The sequence below is a fragment of the Amphiura filiformis genome, chromosome 6 (assembly GCF_039555335.1).
Source record: "Amphiura filiformis chromosome 6, Afil_fr2py, whole genome shotgun sequence".
NCBI lineage: Eukaryota > Metazoa > Echinodermata > Ophiuroidea > Amphilepidida > Amphiuridae > Amphiura > Amphiura filiformis.
This window is the reverse complement of record NC_092633.1, coordinates 62,950,916-62,978,397: the sequence shown is the minus strand read 5'-3', so window position 1 is coordinate 62,978,397 and position 27,482 is coordinate 62,950,916. Positions and strand designations below refer to the sequence as shown.

General features: G+C 37.3%; 1 protein-coding gene across 1 annotated transcript; it reads right to left on the bottom strand.

Annotated features, from left to right (window-relative positions):
- Nucleotides 1-702: 702 nt before the first annotated feature.
- On the bottom strand, nucleotides 703-26,310 carry LOC140155791 (eukaryotic translation initiation factor 3 subunit M-like). The gene is made up of 10 exons (XM_072178760.1): nucleotides 26,152-26,310; nucleotides 9,772-9,907; nucleotides 8,267-8,405; nucleotides 7,745-7,868; nucleotides 7,274-7,368; nucleotides 5,839-6,022; nucleotides 3,160-3,241; nucleotides 2,355-2,498; nucleotides 1,772-1,832; nucleotides 703-1,368 (listed from the first exon to the last, which is right to left on the bottom strand). Exons 1-10 carry the CDS (start codon nucleotides 26,191-26,193, stop codon nucleotides 1,227-1,229), a joined length of 1,149 nt encoding a protein of 382 aa, XP_072034861.1. The 5' UTR covers nucleotides 26,194-26,310; the 3' UTR covers nucleotides 703-1,226.
- Nucleotides 26,311-27,482: the final 1,172 nt, after the last annotated feature.

Here is a 27,482-nt window from a genome sequence, read left to right as displayed (position 1 = left end):
AAGGATGATTTGCATTTGTAGTGTGATCAAGCAAAATATTCAATTTTCATTTTATTTTCATGATTGTATAACATAATTAAGCAAATCTACATTTTGCAGAAAACCCCCAATGAAATTGAACATTTAGCTCCAAAGATATGAACAGTTGAAGTGTTTAAAAAAAACCAACAAATGAAAGATATTGTCTTTGTTTGGCTAAATATCTGGAAATCAATATCCGACTTGTGACTGATTTTGCTTGATCACATCACATTTAATGTTGCTATGAGGATATTAACTCAGACATGCCAAATTTGAAATCCAGTTTTCTGTACTCAGACGTCAGAAACCCCCCATATTTTGCACCCAAAACCGTATTTTCTACAACTGACATGTGCATCTTGCGCTGTGAATGTATTTCCTATTCTTCCATCTTTAAGGGGGTACTACACCCCTGTGGTAAATTTGTGACTATTTTTGTATTTTTCTCAAAAATAATAACACACTGGTAACAAAAGTTATGTATATTATTGGGGCAAGGAATCCAATTTCTACACTGAAATTTCAGTGACTGAGACAAGCGGTTCGTTATTTATGATAAGAAATGAGGTACATCCTATCGGGTACCTTATTTCTTATCATAAATAATCTAACCACTTGTCTTGGGTCACTGAAATTCCAGTGTAGTAATTGGATTCCTTGCCCCAATAATATACATAAATTTTGTTATCACTGTGTTATTAGTTTTTGAGAAATAGGCAAAAATAGACACAAATTTATCGAGGGGTGTAGTACCCCCTTAAAACATTGTATTCAAAAGAGAGAATTCTTTCAATCTCCTTTTTTGGCTTTTAACAAGTACTGAACAATAAACAGGATATTTTTTGCAGTAAGGTAAAGTCATAGATTTTATGAAACTTAGTGATGCACCAGGTAACCAAATGTTCCCTTTACATATAAGTAGACCTCAGGCTCATTAAATCAAATGTAATGAAGCTTTAATTCTTAAGAGCCATGAGACTCTTAAAGTTCAGTATATTTGAGTTTGTTGGAAGTTCTCAGAATGGGGCAGATTTGACAGATTGAATTCAGTCAAGCAATGGTGTACTCATCTCTGTTTATGCACTTTTCATGACAGGTGCACCAGCTGTTGAAAACTTGTGATGGTAAGATTATGAAGTTCCACTTTCTAAATGAACTGAGTTGCCAATAAGGCAAGTGAGTTCTCATACTATTATCCAAGGACACTACTGTGGATCAGAAGGTATCTGTGGCAGGGCAAGGGTTTCCAATCTTCCTCTCACATGACTCAGATTCTGTTGCCATTCTTCCAGTTGTTTATGTAACTGCTGCCACTGCTGCTTACCGAAGGTCCGATGTGTCACGTAACTGATGGAAACAAAAGAAAGGGAAAACATGACTATGTTAGCAACTATGATATAAGGGAAAATATTACAAAATTGACTATCTCTAGTCTGTAGTACTATATCCGAAATGTAGAGCATTTTGTTATGAGCTGATCACAAGTCAAATATGCAGGCCTAGAAGGAAATATCACAACTTAGCTCATTTTTGGAAAACTTGGCATTTGGAGTATGAAATGTCGGTAATTGTTGTTGTGTTTGAAAATGTGCCTACTTTTCTGAGAAATAAGCATTTGTTGTTTGAAATATTGCTGTGAACCAATTTTGTTTACAAATTTGATATTTGTTAATTTGAGTTTTGCATTTGCTTATGAGTTCATACAGTCTCATTGTGAGGACAGAATTGATCTTTAGTAGACTTGACTCACCTGATGTTTACTTTCTTTTGAAGTTGGTCAATCTTGCCCCTTGCCATCCGTGTTTTAATCACTAAAATGATAAAAATACAAAATGTTACACATATTATTAGGGTTGCACAATGTGACTTTAGCTTTTTTAGTTTAAACAAGTCAGTACACCAAGTCTACAACTATGATGACTATTTGGATATCAAAATCTGAAGAACAGATCAAGGTAACCAAAATTAAACAAACAACGTGTGGCACAAGCAGCATATCATATTTACAAATGAACTATTTACATGGACCGCATCTTTTGCAAATATTTCCCTTATTCATGATTTTTATGGACACAATATGATGAATCGACTATCATAATATCACTACTCATCAGGATCCAACTCAGAGTGCAACTCTCATATATAATGTATACATGGCTCCCACAAATCTGTAATTTTCTTAAGGTTATCAGTCTTTTATGATAGTTTAGTATAAAATAACCACAGCGCAGTCTATTCTTCAAATTTTGCATGAAAAAACATTGTTGTCTTCTTTCAGCTATTTTTTTTCTTTCATATTTGTCTGTGTTTGTCTAGACTGCAGTGTTACTTACCATCAATTACAAATTCCTCAATTTGATCTTCTGATATTTTCAAATCTTGCTCAATGGTTGCATATGGTATCTCCTTCTGCTCCACAGCCATGGATAAAAATGTCAAAATACGCATCTTTCTGATATTTTCCTCATGTGACAGACCTACAAATTAGTAAACAAAACTATACGTCACTATGGAAAACACGCAAAACGCAATACCCTACACTTTGACCAGCTCGTAATCGACGGGGATTGTTAGGCTTTTACCACTACGCTGAAAAGTAGACCCACGTTAAGAGTGATATAGTAGACCCGTCTGTTCTATATTGTGTGTGTTAAATAAAGTAGACAATGCTTCTGGCGAGATGTCACGAGGCAATTCCCAAAATAAAATATATTGATATTAATCTGCGATGTTAAAAGGCTCCTGCCGATTACGAGCTGATCAAACAATAACCTAACGTTAACCTTATGCCACTTCAATCGCTGTGTAATCCCTATGGCAAATACTTTTCGTCGGCTTCAATCCATAGTGGCGTATTATGTCCACTATCACATGCAATGTTTTTCATTTTTGCCGATATTTCTTAATTATAAAAAGTGTATAAAAAGTGGCATATATGGTCGATACAGCACTATGGAAAACACAAAATTTCACTTTGTAACTATACGCCACATTACTAATTAATTCGCTAATTTTGACTGATGAGACTTATAATGAAAGAGAACATCATTAAAAACATGTGTCAATTTTCAAAAAAATTACCAAAAATCACTATATGCCACTATGGAATGCAGCCGACGAATTGTGATGTCTACTTACCAACTGATTTGACAAAATCTTGATGTGCATTGAAGAAAGCTTGGTAATCATCCATAGACCCAGATACAAATATAGTCAGTAACTTTTAAAAGACAAAAAGAAAATTACAAATGTCATTAAAAAGTTGAAAAAAGGATTTAATAAATGACACAATATCTGATGGAACAAAGTAAATTCAGATACAACATTTATTTGATTCCAAATCAATAAAAGATTAATTTTAACAGTAAAATATTTTCATAAAATTACTTTTTTCATTCATATAAGATAATTTAGGGATGCACCATTTGATTTTTAGGGGAGATGGGAGTTTGAATTGGGCAGATTTTTTTAAATTTTAAATAATGTATACTTTATACAGAGTTGAGTGTGGGAGAATTTTCATTTACTCATCAGTGGGACAATTTTTGTTTTCCATCTCACTAATGGGCGAAGTTAAAAAAAAAAAAATCCCATGCCCCTCCTGGAAACCAAGTTAACCCCTTTTTGATATATAGATAACTTAAATCAAAAAGTATCTGTAATCAAAAAACTATCTGCAAAGTATACTCATGTTATATCTATGAACAAAGTGAGACTCAAGAAAGTTGTCAATGTTTCAAAGTGATTACCAGTAAAAGAGTCTGAAGAGATTTTCATGGAGTAATACATACATCTAACAGTCAAGAACCTTCTCAAGCACCACCATACATGATATAAAATAAAAGTAGACACACACACCCTATGAGTAACCACCAGTAGACAAACAAGTGTGAAAACATGGGCAAATGGTATGCTTTTAACCTCACCATGGATATGGTTAAGTTTACTATCCATGCACACAGACTCACCCTATACCAGCAACTGCAGTAATCAAGCAATGCTTTCTTATGGTGTTTTACATCTAGAAACACCATCTAGGAATTGTGGATGCCAACAGCTCTTGTGTCCACTGTTGTACAGAGATTTTTCATTTTGCAGGTGTTTACAAACATATACATACCACCCACACATCCACCCCCTACTAGGCCTGGCATTTTCGGGTAATTTTGTACCCGGGTACCCGACGCATTTTTCGGTCGGGTTTTTCGGGTACCCGAAATGACATGATAAAAAAAAGTAAAAAAATCGACCGTCACGTATGTCGGCAAAAGGTGCCACCGCAACTTGTAATTTCACCCGGGGTTATCACTGCTGCATGCACTACTAGTACTCCCCTAGTGTCGTTTTACATAAATATAACCACTGACCAGTCTGAATTACAGTTCCCCTTGTAATAATACACGTGTCTATGTTTTATTTCCGATGCAAATTGAGCAAATTAACAAGCTGTCATGTCATGAACAAGTTCGTGCTGATTTCGAAAAACATTTTGTTTTTATTTTTATCGTTACCAGAGGGCAAACGAAGCTCGTCGTAAAAAGCACGTCGTAATAACTGATTGGGAAGGCCCTCTACCAATGACGTCATCGTATCAATTACTGAACCCCTAATAGATTCACAGTACATTTTATATGACCATCTCTTTTTCAAGAAAATAAATCCTTGACTACTTTGACTGTAAATGACGAATTCAAGTTATTATTATTGCTTGAAAATCTCCTCAGTAAAAGTGCAAAGTCAATCTAATATTTATTTTTCGTGAGCAAACAAGACAATCACAATATTTGCTTCGTAAAAATATTAAACCACTAACATTGTTATTATCTTTCCTGGTTTTTATGAATGGGGCCATCCGCACATACACATACTGATTGTGCGCAATGCATGCTGTCACTCAATCGGGGTTTTTCTGCCATGTGCGTGATTAAATCACGTGGGCGGTGGTTACCGTGTGTGCTTAGTGCTTACAATGTCGTGGTGGTCGTACTATTGAAGCAAATCAAGATCAGGTACCACATTGGCGCGCGCGCTGATTTCTGCTGATTAATTATTCATTTTTAATTTCCCGACCTCGTGGCCTGTGAATGAAATCAGGTGGGCGCTGGTTATCGTGCTGCGCTAGAACTTCTTGTTGGAACATGGAAGAGTGTGAACTTTGAAGCAACATAACATCAGGTACCACTATCGGCGTGCTGTAGCCTGAGAGATACCAAGAAAAGGGATTTTCCCACGCTTCGTTCAGAGGTCTCAGTACAGGTTTTAATATCCGACATTGATAGCAGCATAACAAGACGATAATTACAGGCAATCAAGAAATCACATTCAAAATAAATACTGGACAGACTTCAATGGAATCATTAAATGATAAATTATGGTCAAGAACATTGCATCCAGAAACGTGTCGAATGGACAAAATTGTGAAATACGGAGGTTCAGTGAACTCCGTCGCGACGGTCATCCTGTCATCAGTGGTTCATATTGTCAGATTATAATAAGACATAACGTCAATTACATCATGGAATCCCCTTGGATCCAAGATAAGTTATTGTCAGACTAACATTATGTTCGTTATCTTTCCGTTATTTTTTTGCTTTTGTCAAAAATAAATTAAGATTTATCAGTGATATCAGCAGTTTGGTTAATCTAAGAAATTTTCAAAGTTTTGCAATTCTATATCGGGTAACCCGTTGCCAACTTTCCTACCCGGGTAGTGAAGTCACGGTCGGGTACCCGATTCCCCGACCGAATATGCCAGGCTTACCCCCTACACAAATAACAAATTTCTTATTTGCACACTTTCTGGTTGACTGATCTTACCTCATGTATAAGCTCCCCTTCCAAGAATTTGACAGGTCTGAGAGTGAGTAAATGGTCAAACAGGTATGTGTTTGGGTCTGCTAATGAATTCACTATACACCGGTGGGCATCGTCTCTGGCTGCTGATGCATTGTCTTCTGTGTATGTACCCAGTAGCTCAACCATAACCTTCCCTGCTGCTTGACTGTATAAATATCAAAACGCCATAGATTCATTATTGACATAAAATAAAATAATAAAAAGCCAGATGCCAGTGGACACTTCACCTCCGTATTTTGCTCTAGTTAGCAGCCAGACACTTGAGCAAGTCATTTGAAAAGGGTGCTCAGTGCTCTCTATGTTTTGAAAATTAAACTGACTATTTTCTTTGTAAAATAATGTTGTATTTCAGCAATTGCATTAAAAATCACAGCCATTGCAACTCATCAGTGTTAACCCTCTCCACACGGGTGATGACTGCAGACGACAATTTGGAATTAGCATGAAAAATGTGTTGAAATGAGTACAAACAAGCCCAGTATTTGGTTTAGTGGTTCTTGAGATAATTCTTGATATGTTGAGAAAATATTTCCATACCAGTACTTGTATTCTTATGTTGAAGCCTATGGCCAGCACACAAAGTATTGAGATGATTTTGCTGTGATTCAACTACCACATTTTGTCCAATTTCATTCAGTATGAAATTGCATTTAGTAGGGGATGATTAGTCAATAGATGCAAGTTAGAAATTCACAGGGGAACACTAATTCAAGTTTGTTTGGCTTATAATTAGCGAAAACATATGAGACTCATAACCTTGTATATTATTTTGTAAATTAAATCAAATACTGGAACTAAAATTTGCAACTCACTTTGCTACGTTGCGTCCGAAAGCATCGGATTTCGTCAGGCATCTGAAGATGTTATGATGACGTCAGATGTTGTGACGTCAGACGGCAAGGAATGTATCGTAACGCCGGGTCCCATGCGTGTGACAACTGGAAGCGGAGTCCCCCTTTCCTCGCCGTCTGACGTCACAACATCTGACGTCATCATAACATCTTCAATCAGATGCCTGACGAAGTCCGATGCTTTCGGACGCAACGTAGCAAAGTGAGTAGCAAATTTTAGTTCCAGTATTTGATTTAATTTACAAAATAATGTTTTGAACTACTGGATGAATAATCTACACCAAGATATAACCTTGTATATTGATATAGAATGGTGTGCACTATGCACGCAGTTGGGCACAACAGTTATGTTAGATGCGCGTTGTGTAATAGGTTACCGGTGCATGCTTATGAGAATTTATGCGAGCGTAACTTGGGGACTTTATTGACACCACAGTAACAAAAACCAAATAATTTTTGCCAATTATAAGCCAAACAAACTTCACGAGAGGGGTGCTGATTATGTCACATACATTCATTGTAATAGACTGTGCAGACAAACCTACCTCTGCTTGCTTTCTTTGAGAGCCTCATACAGAAGTCTGAGTACATTGTTGGTTTTCTCTCGACTTAACTGCCAATTATCAATCAGCTTTTTGACCTGAAAGGGATTAATAATTGTACAAAATTTGGAATAAATTTAACACTACATTAACATGGAAAAACTTTTGCAAGCAACATATTTGCTGGATAACACAAATAATTGGGTACATATATGATTGTGAGTACCTCACTCCACTGTACATCAGATATAATGACAATAATCCAACAGTTCACGACCAGGAGCTCTCACAGGTTCATCTTATATTCGCTTAATATTTTCATACTTTAGAATCCATACATCCAATTTCTCTCAGTTTGAAATAAAAAGAATTTAAATCAATTGATGTTATTATCTTTCAAGTGTTTAATGTTATTTTGAAATATTTGAACAGTTCTACAACAGGCCTATCTTTGCACTTCTGTTGGTATCTTACCAGGTCCAGATCTGTGGTGATATTTTCTATGGTTCCAGCTTGAGCTGCTACCTTGAGGAGACCACAATATATGGGATAAGCAATGATACTGGATTCACCTACACCATGAAACAGGTTGGTTAAGCTGAAACAACAAAATTATAATCATTTTATACTTAAGAATTTGCAACGCATTACCCTTACCAATTCCAATTTCTCTTGAATAATGGCCCCCATGAATAAAGCCTTTATTTGAAGCCACAATCGCAACATATACAATGTATGACCATATTTATGTTATTCTTACTATACCAAGAAAGAATAGGGGTCGCTTTATTAAAAGCAATTTAAAATCAGAATTGAAGGATGGACCACATACACCAATTTATACAGATAAATGCAATAAACTCTAATGGCATGCATGAGCTGTGTATTAGCATAGACCAATATCCAAGGATCTGATATACGCTGTAACAGTTATTAGTATGTACTGTACATGTAGGATAGAGAGGTTTCTTCACGAATCAGTGGTGGAATACTTACATTTTAAGTCTGATGTTTGCTTTTTCTCTGCTAGTAGCTTTGCTTAAATTTTCACTCATAAGTTTACAGAGATGTTCCAACTCCTCTGGTGGTTGGTAGATCAGCAGTGACAGAATACTGTTCAAAATGCCTTCAACAGCTATCAAAGTAAACACACAAATTTATGTTACATTGAATCAGGCCTGGAAATAACTTTGTAACTTGTGTCACCAACTTGCACCCTGCTGTAATGTTGAGGTGCTCACATGCATCATGCAATGTCATTGAAAATATGAGTATGAGGTGAAATAGAATGATTATCGTTTTAAAAAACTGTATCACAGTTTTGCACCTCACTTTTAAGTTGTACATTGTATGGCAACAAGCAAATCGAGGGTTCAGAACCAGAAAGCCGTAACTCACTTTTTGGGCATTTTGAGATTTTGGTACCAACACCCACAAATTCTTCCAATCATAAAGATTTAACCCCACCGAACTTCATATTGCAGATATAGCACAATTCTATTTAGCCACATCTCATCTCAATATAGCAAATTGCAGTTACCATATTTGTTCCATTAACCGCCCATCATGGTGCTCAACGAAATCATATTGGATGGGCGCTTATTTTTTACATTGTTTAGGCCAACAAGACATAAGAAAGGTCCAAAATATTCATCTATCATCATCAGTGTGTCATATGTTTTAAAGTTCAGACCATGATTCACATTTGCAGTTCAGATGGGCAGTTAATAACTAATATCAGTTTGTTTATTGTAAAGGGCATAGGGGCATAGGCAGTTTTAATGGAAGGCATACATAGCAAGAAAGCCTCAACTCTTAGTTAAGGCTTTCTGGCCCGAACTAAATTTGGTCAGACGCAGATACACGTATAAGGCCTTCTGGCCTGCAAAATTATATTGCTATATAATTTTCTTCTGAAGAGATGACACAGTTTAACCTTGAGATTAACAATGTTAAAGCACCGGACACTTTACACTAATCCATCTTTTTTGATGGACTTTTTTTAGTGTAGTTACAGAACGTTCATAGATAATTGAATCGTCATTGGCTTCTGTTATAAAGAGATTATAATAACACATTCCATCCACCACTAATAACATTGAAAGTTAGCAGCTGTAAGCTGGAGATTATAGATTTCAGTTAGCACCAGAAAGAGGTAACTCAGTACTAAATTAAAGGAATACTAAAGAATATCTTAAATTCCACTATTCTTAATCATAATTGACATTTGTTATAACGAATAGGATACAACTTCCGGTTGTAGGACCAAATTTTAGTTAAATCAGACACTTACATAGTGAGTTGTAAATAGGTTTAGCTCACAAAAATATTAAAACTTGTTTTTCTCTAAATCATGAAATGGCATTTCTTGAGTCTGGCTCTCAACCCTTGAAATCTTGGGAGTGCAAATTGTAGGTATGGTATCATTGAAAGAACAGATACGGCACTGAAAAAGTAAGTAAGTAATAAATATTATAACACAAAATCATGATTCAAGTTACCTGCATCATCTTGCACTTTCCACAACACCCCTGTAGCAGGAATAATATCTTCCAGGTCGCTATACATGTCTTCTCCAGCACTGCTCTCTTTAATCTCAGCTCCGAGTGACTGCAGGTATGAGCGGATCTCTCCAGCCTATAATTAAAACAACATTGATCAGCAAAATTCAACATACATCAATGTCAATATCAGACGGGGAAGAAGTATACCCAGATCTGTGTACAATGCTTCAGAGCTTAAACATGGTACTAGACATTGTATGCATGGATGTACATGTACATGTGCAAATTCTCCTTCTTCTTTTAAGAATCTTTGTAAGGAGTATTTGAAAAATTAAGTTTTATGTTCATGTCTCAGTTTAACAATGATGTTCATTTTGTAGGCCTAATTGTGTTTTGAGTGTCCACAGTGTGCGAACATGAGTTAAGCATGAGGGTTTGAGTGGTATCAGGGCTTCAAATCCGACGCGAACCCGCGAACCGGTTCGCGTGAAGGTTCTCGCCGGGTTGCAACTGGGCGAACCAAAATTGGTTCGCGCACAAGCTTGGAAGTCTAAGATCACATTTTGTGTTATTTTTACCCTTTTTTACTGCAACGGAAATGTGATTTAATAATATCATCAATCCATGAATATAATTCTGAAATGTTGAGGAAAAAAGGCAAAGTTTTCATCATTTTAGCTGTCCATCTCGTACAGAGCGTGAAAGTTTCGCCCTGGCCTGTGTTTACAACCCACCATCCCATAATAATAGATATGACCTCGCTAGTAAATAAAAGCGTCTATGTCATTGGTTAAATCACATTCATCTCACGTATTTCCACCAATCACGGCAACTCTTTCTTACCAAAGAGTCGGGTCATATGAATAATTAATCATGACATGAATAATTAATCGTCAAATGACGTCGTCATTTATTACACACGTGCTCACCCTTTACCCGATGTACAAAATAATATGTGGAATAAATTTAATTTAATTTAATTTGCATTTCATTTGAAAATATATGGTTTAAAATTGCGAATCATATAACAGTACATACAAAAGCTATTTTAAGCAATTTTCAGCGAACATTTAAGGAAATTTGTAATAAATTTATGAATAAAATGTAAATAGATATCAAGTGAAATTAGGGGTATTGCCCCGGGGTATTGCGGTATATGGTATATTTTCATGTTTTGACATCTCTTCATCGCGTAGCTAGCAGTAGGAGATGGGTCATTCAAGGCCTCAGATTCTCCAAAACTAACTCATACGGTGTAAAACCTTTTAAACTGCACTATATTTAATACATAAATGTTATGTTATGGTCTCATTAATGCATGATAGGTAAGTTACAGCGATAGTCGAAGTTTAATAAGCTTAAAGAAAGTTGCTGAGCTTGCTGTGTAGTCAGTATTTCGTTCGGTAAACTACAATATTATTATTACTTTCAGGATTCAAAGTTGAAACAGCTGCTTTTAACAACAAAAAAGATAACCAACATGGTTTTGTTATTAATAATGTTATAGTAAGTTGCAAACAAATTCCCACCTATTTATAGGGTATTATGATTTCACAGGGTTTTTTTTCTCAATATTATGGTGAATCGAAAGCCTGGTTCTGATGAGAACCAAAGGTTCTCGCAAAAGCCATTTGCGAGAACCTAAACTGGTTCCCGCAATTGATTGCGAATTTGAACCCCTGGGTATGTGTGGGTCTGGAGTGTTTGTGAGTGACGGGTAGGTTCGTGTACACACCAGTATTTGATGAATAGCATAATTAACTACATTAAGGGCGTACTACACCCATATATTGGTTTGATTGGTCTAAAGAAATATTTTGTCATTTATAGCTAGGCGATATATGCACGGATCATGTGAAATAAAAAAAAAAAAAAAAAAAAAAAAGGTGCTTTTAAACCATTGTATAGTAAGTCATTTTAGCCCTATATATTTTTTGTTTACTGTAACCTAGTTACTCAGATGCATGTTTCATAACAAATCATAATTTATTCTTTTCAACATGTTCAAGTAGGGTACATGAATAGAATACATTAAATCCTTTGTTATACTCTCTATAGAAAATCTAGTGGTACATGCAAAATATATAACACTGAATAAATTAAATAAACACTTACACAATATATGCATACATAGTCATTAGTCAAGTCAATACTATGTGTTGTTAGGAGAAGAAAAGGCTATTAGGTCACCGTATGTCAGGTTATAGGTCAATTGGTTCAGGTCAAATTTAAGCATCAATTTTGAATACACATGTGAGAGTCTGTGATATCAGAATGAGGAATAATTTTGATATTCTGTCTTAACTGGATATATATCGAGAAGTGCAAGGTGGATATACTAATATACCTTGGGATGTAAATGGTGAGTACAATTTAGAATGCCTAGTTCAGATGGATTTCACAAATAAATATAAAATAGTTACCAAAATCACAAAAGCTAAGCTTACGGAAAACTACCCAATATGGTGGTATAGGTGACAAGAAATACAATTTTTTCAACATTGCTGTAGTATGGTTGTGGTAACCTGTTACCTATGGCTTAATTAAGTTTCAGTGAAATAATGTATGCAAGTTAAAAATACAAAATATAGCTCAACATTGAAAATAGAAGCATTTTAACAGGTTCGTTTTTTGATAGTTGTGGAGCACCAAGTTCATGAAGTCATAAAAGAAATCAGGGACCACTTATTCCCATTTTACATATTAACATTATTTCCCTAATGTGTTAGCAACACATATCCAAAATTTTAACGAAATCCGTTGATAGTAAGCTTTCCAAAATGAAGTGAATTTAAATCATCAGTGATGTACCACCTTTTGGCTTCTACTTTTAAAAGCATGTAAGCTACGTTGATACCGATGCCACCAATAAAACGAGAAGATTTGCCCTTCATTTTGCATACCACTTTGTCCAATTTTTTTTGTAATTTCTTCACAAAATACAAAAAATGCAAAAAAAAATCAATGGGTGTAGTACCCCCTTAAAGTATATTGAACATGTTGTATAAGTTATCTCATTGTACTCAATGATAAGTAGATTTTGTTGAATCTGAGTTTGTCTCATGGAAAATTGTAAAGTTGAATTTGACTATGTTCAGGGGAGGATATGATATAGCAGCATGATATGTTCTTGCATTTTATATATTTTTTGCAAGCTTTGGTCTTTTTGCTTTATATTGCTTGTAAGTTGTTGCTCACATTTGATTTTGTTGAGTATCCCCTGTACACAGACTTTCAACAATTCATGCAGGCCAGTTGTCAATCTATTTAATTTTGTATTTATTTTTGTGTTTTCGTATATGAATTATGTTATGTAACAGGAAAGGAAAGCACTCTGTGTTTGGAATTACAAGTCTATTTTTCTTTCCTGAATTACCATTTTCTTACTTATATGTTGTATTACTACTATTATATTGTTTGTATTTTGGTAATTCAAATAAATATTATTATTAAATATTATTATTATTACATGTACACATAAAACGTTTGAGTAAGGATATGTGCTCTCCTGCTCAATAATTAAATATTTTGATTGCAGGTTACTATAGTTCTCAGCAAGGTCCTTTCACACTGGCTGATGCACAGTCACACACTCCTGATTATCATGTAATAAGAACTTGATCAAGCCAGTCACCTTACGCGATGCTTCACAATTTAGTTTTGGCCAACTCATCTTGATTTGGAGTGATTGTACACAATGAAATGCTGCAATTGTACATTGTAGGAGCAATAGATAATTCCCCATTGGTTTTTGCACTTGAAATCTGGACAGGATCTATGGCCAAAAGGAGACTATTCATATAATTATATACCTTGGTGAGTGGAGGGGGTGGTTAAAATATGGGGGTCAAAAACAAGATAACATCTTGAATGTATGTTAGTTCTCTTGTACTTTATGCTGATGATACTACTCTTGTCAAATCTATCTCTGCTCCTGAAGACCTGCTTGAATTCCAATCCAACATTAATGCTGTCTATTCTTGGTTCTGCCTTAATCACCAAGTCACCATGATCATTTCCACTTAGAAGGACCCTTTTCTGGATCTCAATTTCACTCTTATCAGTCTGTCCATTGAAAATGTGTCTCCTGTGAAATTTCTTGGTGTCTGATTCTTTGACAAGCTTTCCTGGAATCTACACATCGATCACATACCGTATGCCAAAAAGCTCGCAAAATCATTGGCCTTATTTGGCATTGCTCAAAGTTATACCTGGCCCTAGTTCGCCCCATTCAGGAGTATTGATTGTTGTGCTACCTGGCATCCTCTGGAGATAACCCTTACTAACTGTCGCCTGTCCCATCTGTCAGTCTTGGAACCTTTCCCATGAGGACCTTTTCTTGGATTCTGACCTGCCTCTTGCATTGTGATGTTGCTCCTATGCATCAACTGTCATTTATTTAAAATCTTTACCAATATTTGTTCTTCTCTCAATCCTTTCCAGCCTCATCCCTGACCAGGTCTACGCTGTTGCAGTTCCTTTCCACCAGCTTTCATTGTCCCAAAGCCAGAGATCATTTTATCTGTTTGCCTCCACCATCTGGAATAAATCTCAAAAGCTTTTGACGCCATAGCGCCATCCCCCATCATATATGTCTCCTTCTCATCAAACTAGCCTTAAATGGTATCCGCTCCACAACAACCAAGAACTGGGATTCTTTCTTCCTCACAAAAAAAATTCCAATTGGTCATCATAAATGGAAAATCCTCCGAGTGGTACCTGTTCCCGGCCCCCAACTCAACACAAAAGTTGGTAAGCCTTATTTCTATATAGATCTGCTGCACATTCATGCATTCAAATTGCATTGTATTGCATCGTAATTTCATTTGTGTCCATGCTAATTATGTTTACACAACATGAACTCACATGTTTTCAAGCAAATTCGCCGATAATAGGTGATCAAAAGCGCGTATTATTTGCACAAGGTCCAATGCACACGCTTGACGTACGCGATGGTTAAGCTGTCAACATGCAAAGGAAATCTGAATAAGACTTTAGTAAGCACTGACTGTAACTTTGTCATGTTTGTGTAAACTGTAACCTGTACTGTAGCTATCTCGACTCCGAGCTAGCTAGACGTTCGCTTTTCGTATCTCTTTCCTTGTTGGAAAGGTATAACGTTGACGAGATAGGAACATGTACGGAACATCCGGGACCTACTCTCTGCCGTGTTTGACTGAGTAACGGTACATGAACACGATCTTTTGTGCCTATGTAAATTAGTCATTGTGTAAAGCTGTGTTTATACCCATAGGTTAAGGGGGTACTACACCCCTACCCAATTTTGTGCCTATTTTTGCATTTATCTCAAAAATATAGAGCATTGGTGACAAGTAAGATATGTATATTATAGGGGCAAGGACTACAACTGCTACACTGCAAATTTTATTTCAGCACAGACAATAGTTGTGGAGCGCGGAGCTACAGTCAAAAATGAGGGAAAAAACCAATATTTGATCAATAAATCAATAACTACTTGCCTTGAGTTGCTAAATTTTCAGTGCAGTAGTTGTAGTCCTTGCCCCTATAATATACATATGTGACCCCTCGGCACAACTGAGCCCGGATGTCGCCAGTGCCACTATTGAGATATGCTCCATCGAACTTAACAATAAACAATAGGAAACAAAGGATTTATTGACTGTTTTATTGAATTTTCACTACTTAAATGTCAAGTGCTACGGTATAGACATGATATACATCATTTTAAAGCTAATTTCAAGCAGAATATTTTGGTTGAATATCTCAAAAATGATGATTGGCGACTTCAGGGCTCAGTTGTGCGAGGGTCACATATCTTACTTGTCACCAATGCGATATAATTTTTGAGAAAAATGCAAAAATAAGCAAAAAATTGGCTAGGGGTGTAGTACCCCTTAAAGGAGTATTTCGTGATCCTAGCATCCTCTATTTATGTCATTTTTCATTAGATATCCACGAAAAAAACCTATTCCCAAAATTTCAGTTGATTCCGATTCTGCGTTCATGAGTTATGCATGATTATGTGTATTACACTGCTCCATAGACAATGCGTTGTAATTTCGTTCTGGTGCACCAGAACGAAATTCAAATTTCACGATATCTTTGCTAAACGAATCAATCTGCAAGAAATATTTTGTACATAAGGTCGTGCGCCATGAATTGGGGGCCAAATGCGTTGTAATGCACGAGCCCCGAGGGAGTGCATTAGACGCATATACTAAAAAATTCAACAATTTACATGTTTTTGTACTTAAACTGATCTAATTCATATTCTGTTCATCAAAACCCTATAAAATTATATATCACTGTAAAGCTTAGAGTACCAGGAATACACACATACAAACATTTGGTCAATATACAGGGTGCCACAAATGTCACATAGGGTGGAAAAGTTAAATTTTGGTTCAAAAAGTATACAATTTTGTTCCTCTCTTATTTACTAACATAGACACCTGATCTGTTAAAACCTTTTTAGATGTGCTAATAACATTGTAGACTTTCAAAAAAAGCAAACTTGTAATGATGAGTTATGTTCTAACTGAGATACAGGGTGTTCAAAAGTCATACAAAATTTTTATGATTTTTATTATATTTTCAATCAAAACTTTTTCCTTCATGCCCTACACAAAAACCAATGGCATATTTGAATTCCTCATCAAATTTCCTTCTCAGAAATGATAACTTTTACAGAAGTAGGGTAACTTATTCAAGAAATATGACATTCAGAACATTTCGGAGCATAAATGCATGCTTAGTACAGTAACGTATAGGAAAAGCCTAGAACCCATGACACAGAATGCAGCACATTTACAACAAATTAAACTACAGTAGCTTGGAGTAAAATTGATCACATTACCACTAGACATAAATACCAAAACAATGGTACATAATCTATCCCAATACCTTGCTGAGTAACGAAGTTAGAGTAAAAAATAAATTCGAGAGGCACTAAAAATCAATATTCCCTATACTTTAACACATGCCTCAACCGTATTTGCCTCAACCGTATTCGCCGCCACCCCTGACACTACTTCGTTTGAATTGCAATATCCCAAGAAGGAAATGTAGTGTGAAGTTGTTACTTTTCAAAATGTTAGCTAGATAAATTAGAAACAAAATGAGACCAAAACTAGTTCAGTACCCCTCTCCATTCTTGAGATCTGGCATAGAATGTCCTGAAAAAAATGTAAAAATGTAACACCGCCACCTTTTCCTATACCCCAATTCATGACGCACGACCATAAACATTATGTAGCCAGAGGTTTCCAGTGATATAAAAATCTCAACTTTTTTTGAGAAAAGTGGGGGATGTGGCTGTGGATCACGAAATGCCCCTTTAATAGTCATCATCAGACTGAATCATTGTCGTTAACTGCACAAGTTATGTGTGCAATTCTAGAGAACGTTGACCGACAGAGGGTGTCAATATAGGCCTACGTGTCGCTTTTGAAAAACAGCGATTCATGCGCATGCTCAGCAGGCAAACACGACGGCGATTTAGTACACTGATCATGCGTGCGATTCAGATTTCTGCAAAAGCGATTGAGTATAAATTAGGGGTTCATTCATATATTTTCATGACTAAACGGTTGTTTATGCCCGAGGGGCCACTTGCGGCCCGAGGGCATAAACAACCGCTTAGTCATGAAAATATATGAATTAACCCCGTTCATACATACCAGAACATTTTGTGATTCATATTTCATCAAAATAATAACAAAAATCTACCAGTAACATTGTTAAAAAACACGATTTTCCGGGACATCCGGGACACCGGGCATAAACGCTGTTTATGCCCGGCTCTCGATCAATCACGCGCGCTGTTACATAGCGTGTATGTATGAATGCATCTTTAGAAATGACTGGCGATTGTGTGTTCTCAAGTGGGTTTTATCATGTTAATTAGTGACCTGACACACATTTGTATTGGTTCGACCAAGCATTGATTTTTTGTACTGGATCGTTCAAGCATCTCCAACAAATTTTTCAAGTGCCTCTCATCTGGCCCTAGTAGTGGAAGTAAAAACGGATACTACATGATCATGATCATGTATGGCCAGAGTTAGGGGCTAGAGTATACCTGGTCTCATGTACCCATACCTAGTGTATGGGTACATGGTATTACCAGGCATTCAAACAGGCACGGAGAGAGCTGTCAAAGAGTGTATATTTCAAAACATGATAACTACACCAGTTATAAAAATTCCTGTATACCTACCACTTTCAACTTGCATTAAAAGTCCTTATTCCATGTCTGAAAAATATGATCCCCAATTTGTACTCACTTTGTTCAAGAAAGTTTAAATATCCACAGTCAAATTTCAGCTGTATATATGTTCAATGTATATACTCCAAAACATAACCCCAAATCATGATTTCCAATTATTACACCTCAATACAGCCCAAGGCAGTGCAAGCAATAAAAAAGTCACTGTGTCAGGGATCGATATAATGGGATAGGCATCGTAGTATTACGTAACACACCGAAAGATGTAGTTTAACTCTAGACAATAGGCGCCATATTGCAGGAGGGTTAGAGTTCATAGAGGAAACGTTAAAGGTTAGTAGAATAGGTCACCCAGGCACATCACTAATGTGTTTCACGAGTTGTAATACCGACAGGTAAAAACATTGATTTTGTAAAATTCTCCGATTTTTAAAATTACTAAATAAGGTTAGTACTTCAAACCATTCTATGATGAATCTATGCAATATGACGGTAATTTTTGAAACATCTAAGAATCAATCTTAAACATCTTCATGATATTCATTTTTTTGCGCATGGTCAAAGCATGCTCTTGCGCTATCCACAGACTATCCGTGGAAACTTCAAAGCAACGATCATGCGTTAATATTTACAAAATGGCGAATGATGTAGTTTAAGTCGAACAATAGCGTGACCGGCGTGACGTAGTTTTTGGCATTGTTCCTATATGCACTTTCACCCTCCTGACTGTGTCCACAGAGCATTTAATCCATAGCACCCCAATGTGTGCAGAAAGGCATGAAATGGCAACCCTTTCTAAATTGCCAACATGTTATATATTTTCAATAGTAGCTAAAGCTAGCGTATTTGCATAATAATGTGCAGGATATGCTCTGGTGAGCAAGGAGTGTATTGGGCGAATACATCCATGGGATGGTTCGATCACTGACTAAGTTTGATAGCCAAAGACACGGGCGTGCAACTTTGCAACCAATTTGAAAATAATCAGCCGATTATTTGTAGAGCTCCGATAAATGAGGCAAGTAATACTTCTTGTTGAGTAGAACCAATTGAGGGAAGGTTGTATGAATAGGTAACGAGTAGACAATGTATCGGTATTTTTTATTATGTTCGAAAATACAATGCGCGCTTTTCTGATATTAAGCCATGATCGCTGGTTTTTAACGCGGATCGGAGGAAGCGGTTTCAGTCCGTTCCAGTAGCGCGAATCGCTTTTGGAGATCGATATTCGTAGATTCTACTTGCATAGCTATGACTTCATCTTAGATTGCGGATGATCGGGCAGCGTTAAATGAAGAGAAGAGGAGAATAAAGTTGTGGAAAAGGATAAGCATAAATCATGATATGGTATGGTAAGGCTGGCAGTCGGCCATGCGGTAAGTGCAGAATTTTCCTGTATCCATACCCTGATCCGCACAACGTCGGCTCGTGTCTGGCACTCAAAGCTTGGTGCTCCCCAAAATATGTGTATTTATGTTGTTTGTTTTTCAGGTAGGCCTATGCAAAAAGGTAGATGATGGCGGGATTGAAAATGCTTTATTCGCGGTTGAGCTTGCGAATTAGCTAATAAAACTCCTCATTGGTTAATGCTTGCATGCTTGAGTGGAGGGTATTTCAAGACATAGCATGCCATGCATGTGCAATGATGTGTGCAATATTGCATCATTATCTGGAACATGTGTGCATATTATCATTATTATCATCATATTGAGGCATAGTTGGCCATGCGTTTTGAGTTGGGCCGGTAATGTGTTACATGTTTTCGCGAGATGAAAATTGCATGTTTTTTCATTTAGATATGAATATCTTTCACATATTATACCCAACATACATAAAAGTATACATTTTCTGGCTGCAAATGAACCAAGGAATCCAAAATGCACTTTAAAATGATACAGGGTGTAACACTAAGGAGTTATGAAACTGAAAATACCAAATATTTTAGGGAAAAATGTAAAATTTGACAAATTAAAAAAAAAGTTAGCTTCACCCCACATATTTAAAAGTTCCATATTTGAATTCCTCTCAGTCAGAGCTTTAAATACATATATAACATCATGGGGTTCAATAAAATTAAAATGATTTTGCGCCAGCCTCTTTCAAGGCATATTTTCCCATTGACTTCAATGTGTAACCCGAACGGAAAATAAAAGATGCAAAATTGCTTCTCAAAGCAAATTAAATTACCTGGAATATGATTGTATGGTGTTATAGTATGCAGTTTAAAGTGAATTATAAAAATGTGAAAAAAGAAATGGACCTCTTGCATCATATGACCCCTGGGGATCACTTTTATTAAATTTGCTCCTCCTGATCCTCCTCCTCCTGATCCTCCTCCACCCCGCACATTATGCTAATTAGATGCAAATTATTCAAATGTTAATAACTTTTTACAACTTTTTTAAGGTTTACTGTATTGGTCTCATCACAAGCTTTAATTTGACACCAAATTTAACTACATAGGCTGCATATTAACTGAGAAAATTAAAAAGATGAACCCTAAAATGTCGCGCGCATGTAACATCTCCACCTATTTACTGGCCCAAGTCAAAACGCATGGCCAGTTCTTATTCTCTGCACTAGATGGTATTGAAGAATAGGTCAGCCAGTGCAAGGAATGAGATGAAAAAAAAACATCCTATCCTGCATTTGGGAAGAAGCCATCTCCCAATGAGTGTGGTTGGGAGTTGATATGGCAATTGGGAGGCTTGGCCAAGCACATTGTCATAAAGGTCAGAACATGCTATGATAACATCTCTGATCAATTCATGAAAGTTAGACATTTAGGAAGCTGCTGCTGGGAATATTGACATGAAATTGTCATTTTGAAGGAACATACATGTTGAAAATGGATTCTATAAATTCTTCACCATGTGCTGGTCAAGCTTGTGCAAACATGAAATGGTAAGTGAAACATATTTGGGAGAAAATTACAGCTGTACATCGAAGGTGGCATGTTTTGGTAGTCCATTGGGAAAGTGAATTAGTATGATGTTCTGAACATAGGGCTAGAGTAGACATGATCACATTTTGAACATGTGAGGGCGGGCTTCATTAAGCTTACTTGTGATCCAAGATCCTGTCTTAACTGTGTAATCCAATAGGAAAATGAAGAAAATTTGGATTTTAACCCTCAAAACTCCAATGTAGCATAAATTTTAGAAAATCTGCATTTGAATAATATTTGATACTATCAAGTAATGAAAGCCACATTTCATGAAACATTTGCGAAAGTTTTGTAAAATGGCCCTTCGTGCTCAAAAATTTAGCTATAAAATACATACACACATGTTATGACATAGTCATAGGAAGCCATTGATAATGCTGGGACACACAATTTGGCCCATTTTGGGACATTCAGGCGAGCATACTTTTCCTCATAACATTGCCAATTATAGGCCTACATACATGGTTGACCCCTCATTTTTTAAGTTAAATGATTCTCTTTTTAATGAAAGCAATTTTAGATGAATTTATTAAATTTAAAAATTTTATGAACATGCCTAGCTAGAGCTAGCTAGCCCTAGAACTCTGGCCATAGTATCCGTTTTTACTTCCACTAGGGCCAGAGGCACTTACATTGACAAATTTGTTGGAGATGCTTGAACGATCCAGTACAAAAAATCAATGCTTGATCGAACCAATACAAATGTGTGTCAGGTCACTAATTAACATGATAAAACCCACTTGAGCACACACAATCGCCAGTCATTTCTAAAGATGCATTTATACTCAATCGCTTTTGCAGAAATCTGAATCGCACGCATGATCAGTGTACTAAATCGCCGTCGTATTTGCCTGTTGAGCATGCGCATGAATCGCTGTTTTTCAAAAGCGACACGTAGGCCTATATTGACACCCTCTGTCGGTCAACGTTCTCTAGAATTGCACACATAACTTGTGCAGTTAACGACAAGGATTCAGTCTCTGAATCTGAAGTGATACTGCATAACACTCCTGGTGGAGTCATACACGCAGGATGTGGTGTGCGCATGGATTTAATTAGTCTTGTTGGTTGAGGTGGTTTGTGACGGCTGCTTTGAATTGCTTGATGTCTTCTATTGTAGTTATTGAGTGAGGTAAAGAGTTCCAGTCCTTGACTGTTTGTGGAAAGTAGCTATATTTATGACAGTTCTTGTTTGAAGCTATTACTTGGTAGCAGTTGGAATGTTGGTGCCGTGACTGACGTCGGACCGGCAGTAGGAGGTCATTTACCGGCAGGGCGAGGAGGTTCTGTCGTGATTTCTGGAGAACAGTTAATCTGCTTATTGTCCTTCTATTTTTAAGTGAGTTCCATTGAAGGTTGGTGAGTATGTCAGTAACGCTGCTGTATCTGGAGTAGTCATTGACGACAAACCTTGCGGCTCTGCGTTGAACTTTTTCTAATTTATTGGTGAGATCCTGTGTATAGGGGTCCCAAACTGTGGATGAGTACTCCAAGAGTGGGCGTACTAAGGTGAAATATGCATTTTCCTTGATGGATTTATTACAAGAGTAGAGGTTTCTTTTTATAAAGCCAAGTGATCTGTTTGCTGAAGATGTAATACGGTTAATGTGCTTGTTCCAGGTTAGGTTGTTTGTGATATCAACTCCAAGATAAGCGTGACACGCCGTGGATTCCAGTGGGGATTGATCTAGGGTGTAATTATAGACCTCGGGATTACGAACATGTGTAATCCGCATGACAAAGCACTTTTTGGTGTTGAAATGCATTTGCCAGTCATCCTGCCACTGGGCCAGGGTGTCAAGGTCGTCTTGGAGTTGATCCTGGTCAAATTGGTTAGAAATATTGCGATACATTACACAATCGTCCGAACAGTCTTATTTCAGAACTGATATTGTTGGGCAAATCATTAATGAAGGTTAAAAAAGCAGGGGTCCCAGCACCGTACCCTGGGGAACGCCAGAAGTCACCTCTGTCCAAGTCGAGTGTTCACCCCCGACAACGACCCTCTGGGTACGGCGCGTGAGGAAATTTGAAATCCAAGTGAAGGTTTTGTTTCTAATACCATATAAATTTAATTTGTGGAGGAGACGTTTGTGAGGGACAGTATCAAATGCTTTGGCGAAATCCATAATAATCATATCAATTTGGGATCTGGAGTTGAGGGAGGACGCAAGGTCATTTACTGTAAGGATTAATTGAGATTCACATGAATGGTGTTTCCTAAAGCCGTGCTGTTTATCAGAAAGGATGGAATGCTGATCAAAATGAGACATAATTTGGGAATGAATAATATGTTCTAGGGTTTTGCAACAAATGGAAGTTAACGAAACGGGTCTATAATTTGAAGGAACAAAACGATCGCCTTTTTTTTAAAAACAGGGGAGATGTTGGCACAGAGCCAAGATGATGGTAGGTTACCTGTGTCCAAAGACTTTTGGAAAATCAGACAAAGAGCAGGAGCCACCTCTTCAGCAGCTAGTTTGAGAATTTGAGCAGGTACACCATCAGGGCCGGAAGCCTTATTTGGCTTCAGATCTTTTAACAGCTTGACAACTCCCTCAACTGAAATCTCAAAGTCGGGCATGGATGGAACATTTATACCGGTTGGAGTGGGTGGAAGTGTAGCTTTCTCCTGTGTGAATACTTGCTTAAATGTATCATTGAGAATGTTTGCCTTCTGGATGTTTCCAGAAACAATCTTACCATTACTCTTCAGGAGGGGACTCCACAAGAGTCAGTTTTCATACTTTTTATAAAAGACCAGAATCTTTTGTGGAGTCAAGACAAACAGAGTCTATGTATTTTCTGTATGATTTTCTAGTTTCGTTATGGGTAATTTTCCTTTGATTTTGGAAATTTTCAAAAGTGTCAGGTGTTGGTTGTTTACGCCAACTGTTATATGCCCTTTGTTTTCTTCTATGTAAGCGCTTGATACCTTTACCAATCCAAGGGGTCAGATTCTTTTTGGTGACCATACGAGCTGGAACATGGGCATCCATGACATCTTTGATTTTATTTTCAAAATCAGTATACAACCCTTCAACAGTTGAATTTGTATTATCACTGGAAGTAAGATAATTACTAAAATCAAGGAGGTCAGATTTTATAGCACTGACATCAGCTTTATGGTAGCTGTACACTTTCCTTGGTTTAGGTTTAACAGTTATGGGTTTTGAGTTAACAACAATCAGAGGGATACCATCATGATCCGATATACCCGGTATCACAGTTGAGCTCTCCACTAAGGAGGAATTGGTGGTAAAAAAGAGATCAAGGATATTCTTGATCCTAGTAGGCTCGGTGACCATCTGTTCGAGCCCAAACTCAGCCGAGATATCCAGCATATGATTGGACAAGGCAACATATTGGGAACCAGGCGGTATTGATTGGGTTGGCCAATCAACATCGGGAAGGTTAAAATCACCGGCTAAGTAAATTTGGCTGTTATTGTTTTTACTAGCTTTACGAAGAGACTCTTGTAACTGGTCAAAATACTCAGTAGTATTACCATACTGTTGGGAGCGGTAGAAAGAGCCAACAGTGATTTGCTTGGCTCCTTGAAGTTCAATTGAAACCCAAACTGCCTCACAATTTGAGTCAAGGTCCACTCTATGAGTGGCTATGAGGTCATTTTTGGTTGCTATGAGGACTCCTCCTTTTGCAGGCCCAAAATCACGGTCTTTTCTAAAAACCGTGAAATTGGGTGGAAACAGTTCACTGCTGTTTATCGAATCATTCAAATGTGTCTCGGATCCTATGATGATGTCCGGGTCATTTTCATCAATACAAACACTCAGATCCGCAGTTTTGTTGCGGATACCCTGGAAGTTCACAACCAGGATTTTTAGACTGGTTCTTTTTGGTTTGGAAGTTGGTCTGGGTCTAGGGTTCTGGTAACCCTTGTTTTTGGAGGTTGGAGAAGAGGAAGCCAATGGCGAGCTAGGGAACTCACTGGTGATGCTGTCGCAATCAGGTGACAAACACGAAAAACTGTTTGACAGCTCAATATCAGATCTGGAAAATAGCGAACTGGAAAAGTTGGGCAAGCCGCATTGGCAGCAAATCCAGGATACGCTACTACTGTCTGCTAAGTTTTGATAGACTACCGAGTTCATGTTCATGCAATCTGCATGGTACCAGCCTTGGCACTGATCGCAAGACACTGCACGCTGGCCCCATTTGGCTGCTTCACCACACAGAAGACATGGGAACTTGGGTTTATACATTTTAGGACCGGGATTTGGGTGTAAATCACCGGCTTGCATAATGATCAACAAAGAAATTATTGACATGACAAGTTTAACTGGTTGGTTACTCTTGTGCAGCCCAATTGACTGAGCTTTGTACTTGTAAGTATTAAGTAGGTTAACAAGACCTGGGAAATACTTGGCATAGTAAGATGGTACCATATGAATATTTAGTACATCTATCTCTTGAGGAATGAGTTCACCTGTATGCATATCTGTATACAAACGCTGTAGTTGTAAACCACTTCCAATGACGAAAATCGCCATGAATAACAATTCAGAGCACTTCATTCTGCCAGTAAGTTGGAGAACAATAAGACAGAAATAAACCTCCTACCCCACCAGCAAGTTACTCACTACCACCGATCGTTGTCGTCACGACACACAAACAGTTTAGTCATCCATCTCTCCCGCCGGGATGGCCGCCATCTTTAAAATACGATGCGACGAAATCTCGCGGTAGAACACGTTGATCCACACACAGTACAAAGATATGCTTCTGGGTTTGCTCGATTACCCAGAAGAAAACTTGAAAATACTGATGAAATAAGTCACTACAACCACCAAAAATAGTTCCAAGATGTTCCAGGGTAGCTTATGTACCACAAGGTAAACCTTGTAAAAAGATTTTCAGTCGGAAAGATGAACTTTGAAGACTAAAAATCACCAACGATGTTGAGGCCGAGGTACACACCACCACACGCGCACACCAGCAGTCTGATGATGAGCAACCCATGGGTATAAACACAGCTTTACACAATGACTAATTTACATAGGCACAAAAGACCGTGTTCATGTACCGTTACTCAGCCAAACATGGCAGAGTAGGTCCCGGATGACGGTACATGTTCCTATCTCCTCAACGTTATACCTTTCCAACAAGGAAAGAGATACGAAAAGCGAACGTCTAGAGCTAGCCGGACGGCTTGTCACTTGCAGTTGCAGTGCTTACGCAAAAATGGCAGAAAACATACCTGTTCAGTTTCCGGCACATCTATAAATGCAGGGAGACTCATTTTGACTTATATTCTTGGGACGATGATCTTTCAATTTCCTAGTGCTGCTATTTACACATACACATGTGTGGAAATGCAATCCAAAGCATGAAAGCAAAGCATATGGCGAAAGCGCTAGCAGATTTATTATTAAGGAAAATAACCTAAAAATATAATGGTGATAGTCATTTCTTTTGATTTAAACCTCTAAAAATTAAAATAGTAAACTTTGGAAGTATAATTGAATTACTACTACGAATACTGCATAACAAATGAATTAAAGTGGCCTTATATAAAAAAAAATATATGCATTTTAGAGAAATCAATCAATTATCTATTCGGTATATTACAAGAAACACTGCCATTTGCGTTTTGCATAGGGGACATATTTTGAAGATTAAAGGAACACTACCTTTATTTTCTCTGGGAACACTTTCGAGTTGTTTTGTCTTCAGTAATTTATTTGCATAGGCCTACACGTATTACAGAAAAAAAAATGAATGCTACTTCATTATAATTTTCCTCACATTGTGCTGCTGTACATTATATTATTTTGTTAAAATGTTCGTATGCCTTGTTTTGTAAGGTTTTTGAACAATAAATGAATCTGAATCTGAATCTGAATCTTTGTAATGAAAGGACCAAGAATAGGGATAGGGCCCGGGATAGGGCCTACGCATTTTTAGGGAACGTTCATAAATACTTTGGTAGGGGGGGGGCTGGAAAATTTTGATTTGTGCAATAATTATCAGTGTATCCCCGGGTGGTGACTCAAAATGGTCTGCCAAAATCGCTTGCCCCCCCTTTGACCGTGCCAAAAAATCTTTATCCCCCCCTTTTGATGTGCCAAAAATTCTTTGCCCCCCCCCCTCACTTACACATGCAAGATTCCCTAATGCGAGCGCAGCGAGCAGGGAATTTTGTAGGCCTATATTTTAATGTGTTCCTAATGTTTTCTTACACTTTTTAGGGCGTAATATAGAAATGGTGCCAAAAATATCTGTGCCAAAAATCGCATCCCCCCTTTCGACCTGCCAAAAATTGCTTGACCCCCCCTTTCGCCCTGCCAAAAATGCTTGCCCCCCCTTTTTTGGCCTGCCAAAAATCTCCCCCCTATAATTCACTAGACCGGGGTACACATAATTATTGCACCACGCCTTATTTTACTAGTGGATTAAACTTATTTACAAATGCAGTTTCAATTCCTTGTTACAAATTTAAAAAAAAACCAGATCTGCAATACACTTAGGGCCTATCTTTATCATTGTCACTCTTACAGGCCTTATGTCTATCATATCCCTGTGTCTATG

Coding starts and splice junctions, on each gene's coding strand:
- LOC140155791 (XM_072178760.1), bottom strand. CDS start 26,193: ATGAGTCTCCCTGCATTTATAGATGTGCCGGAAACTGAACAG. Junction 6,023..7,273: donor CTCAAAGAAAGCAAGCAGAG/GTAGGTTTGTCT, acceptor ATATTTATACAG/TCAAGCAGCAGGGAAGGTTA. Junction 3,242..5,838: donor AAGGGGAGCTTATACATGAG/GTAAGATCAGTC, acceptor GTCTTTTAAAAG/TTACTGACTATATTTGTATC.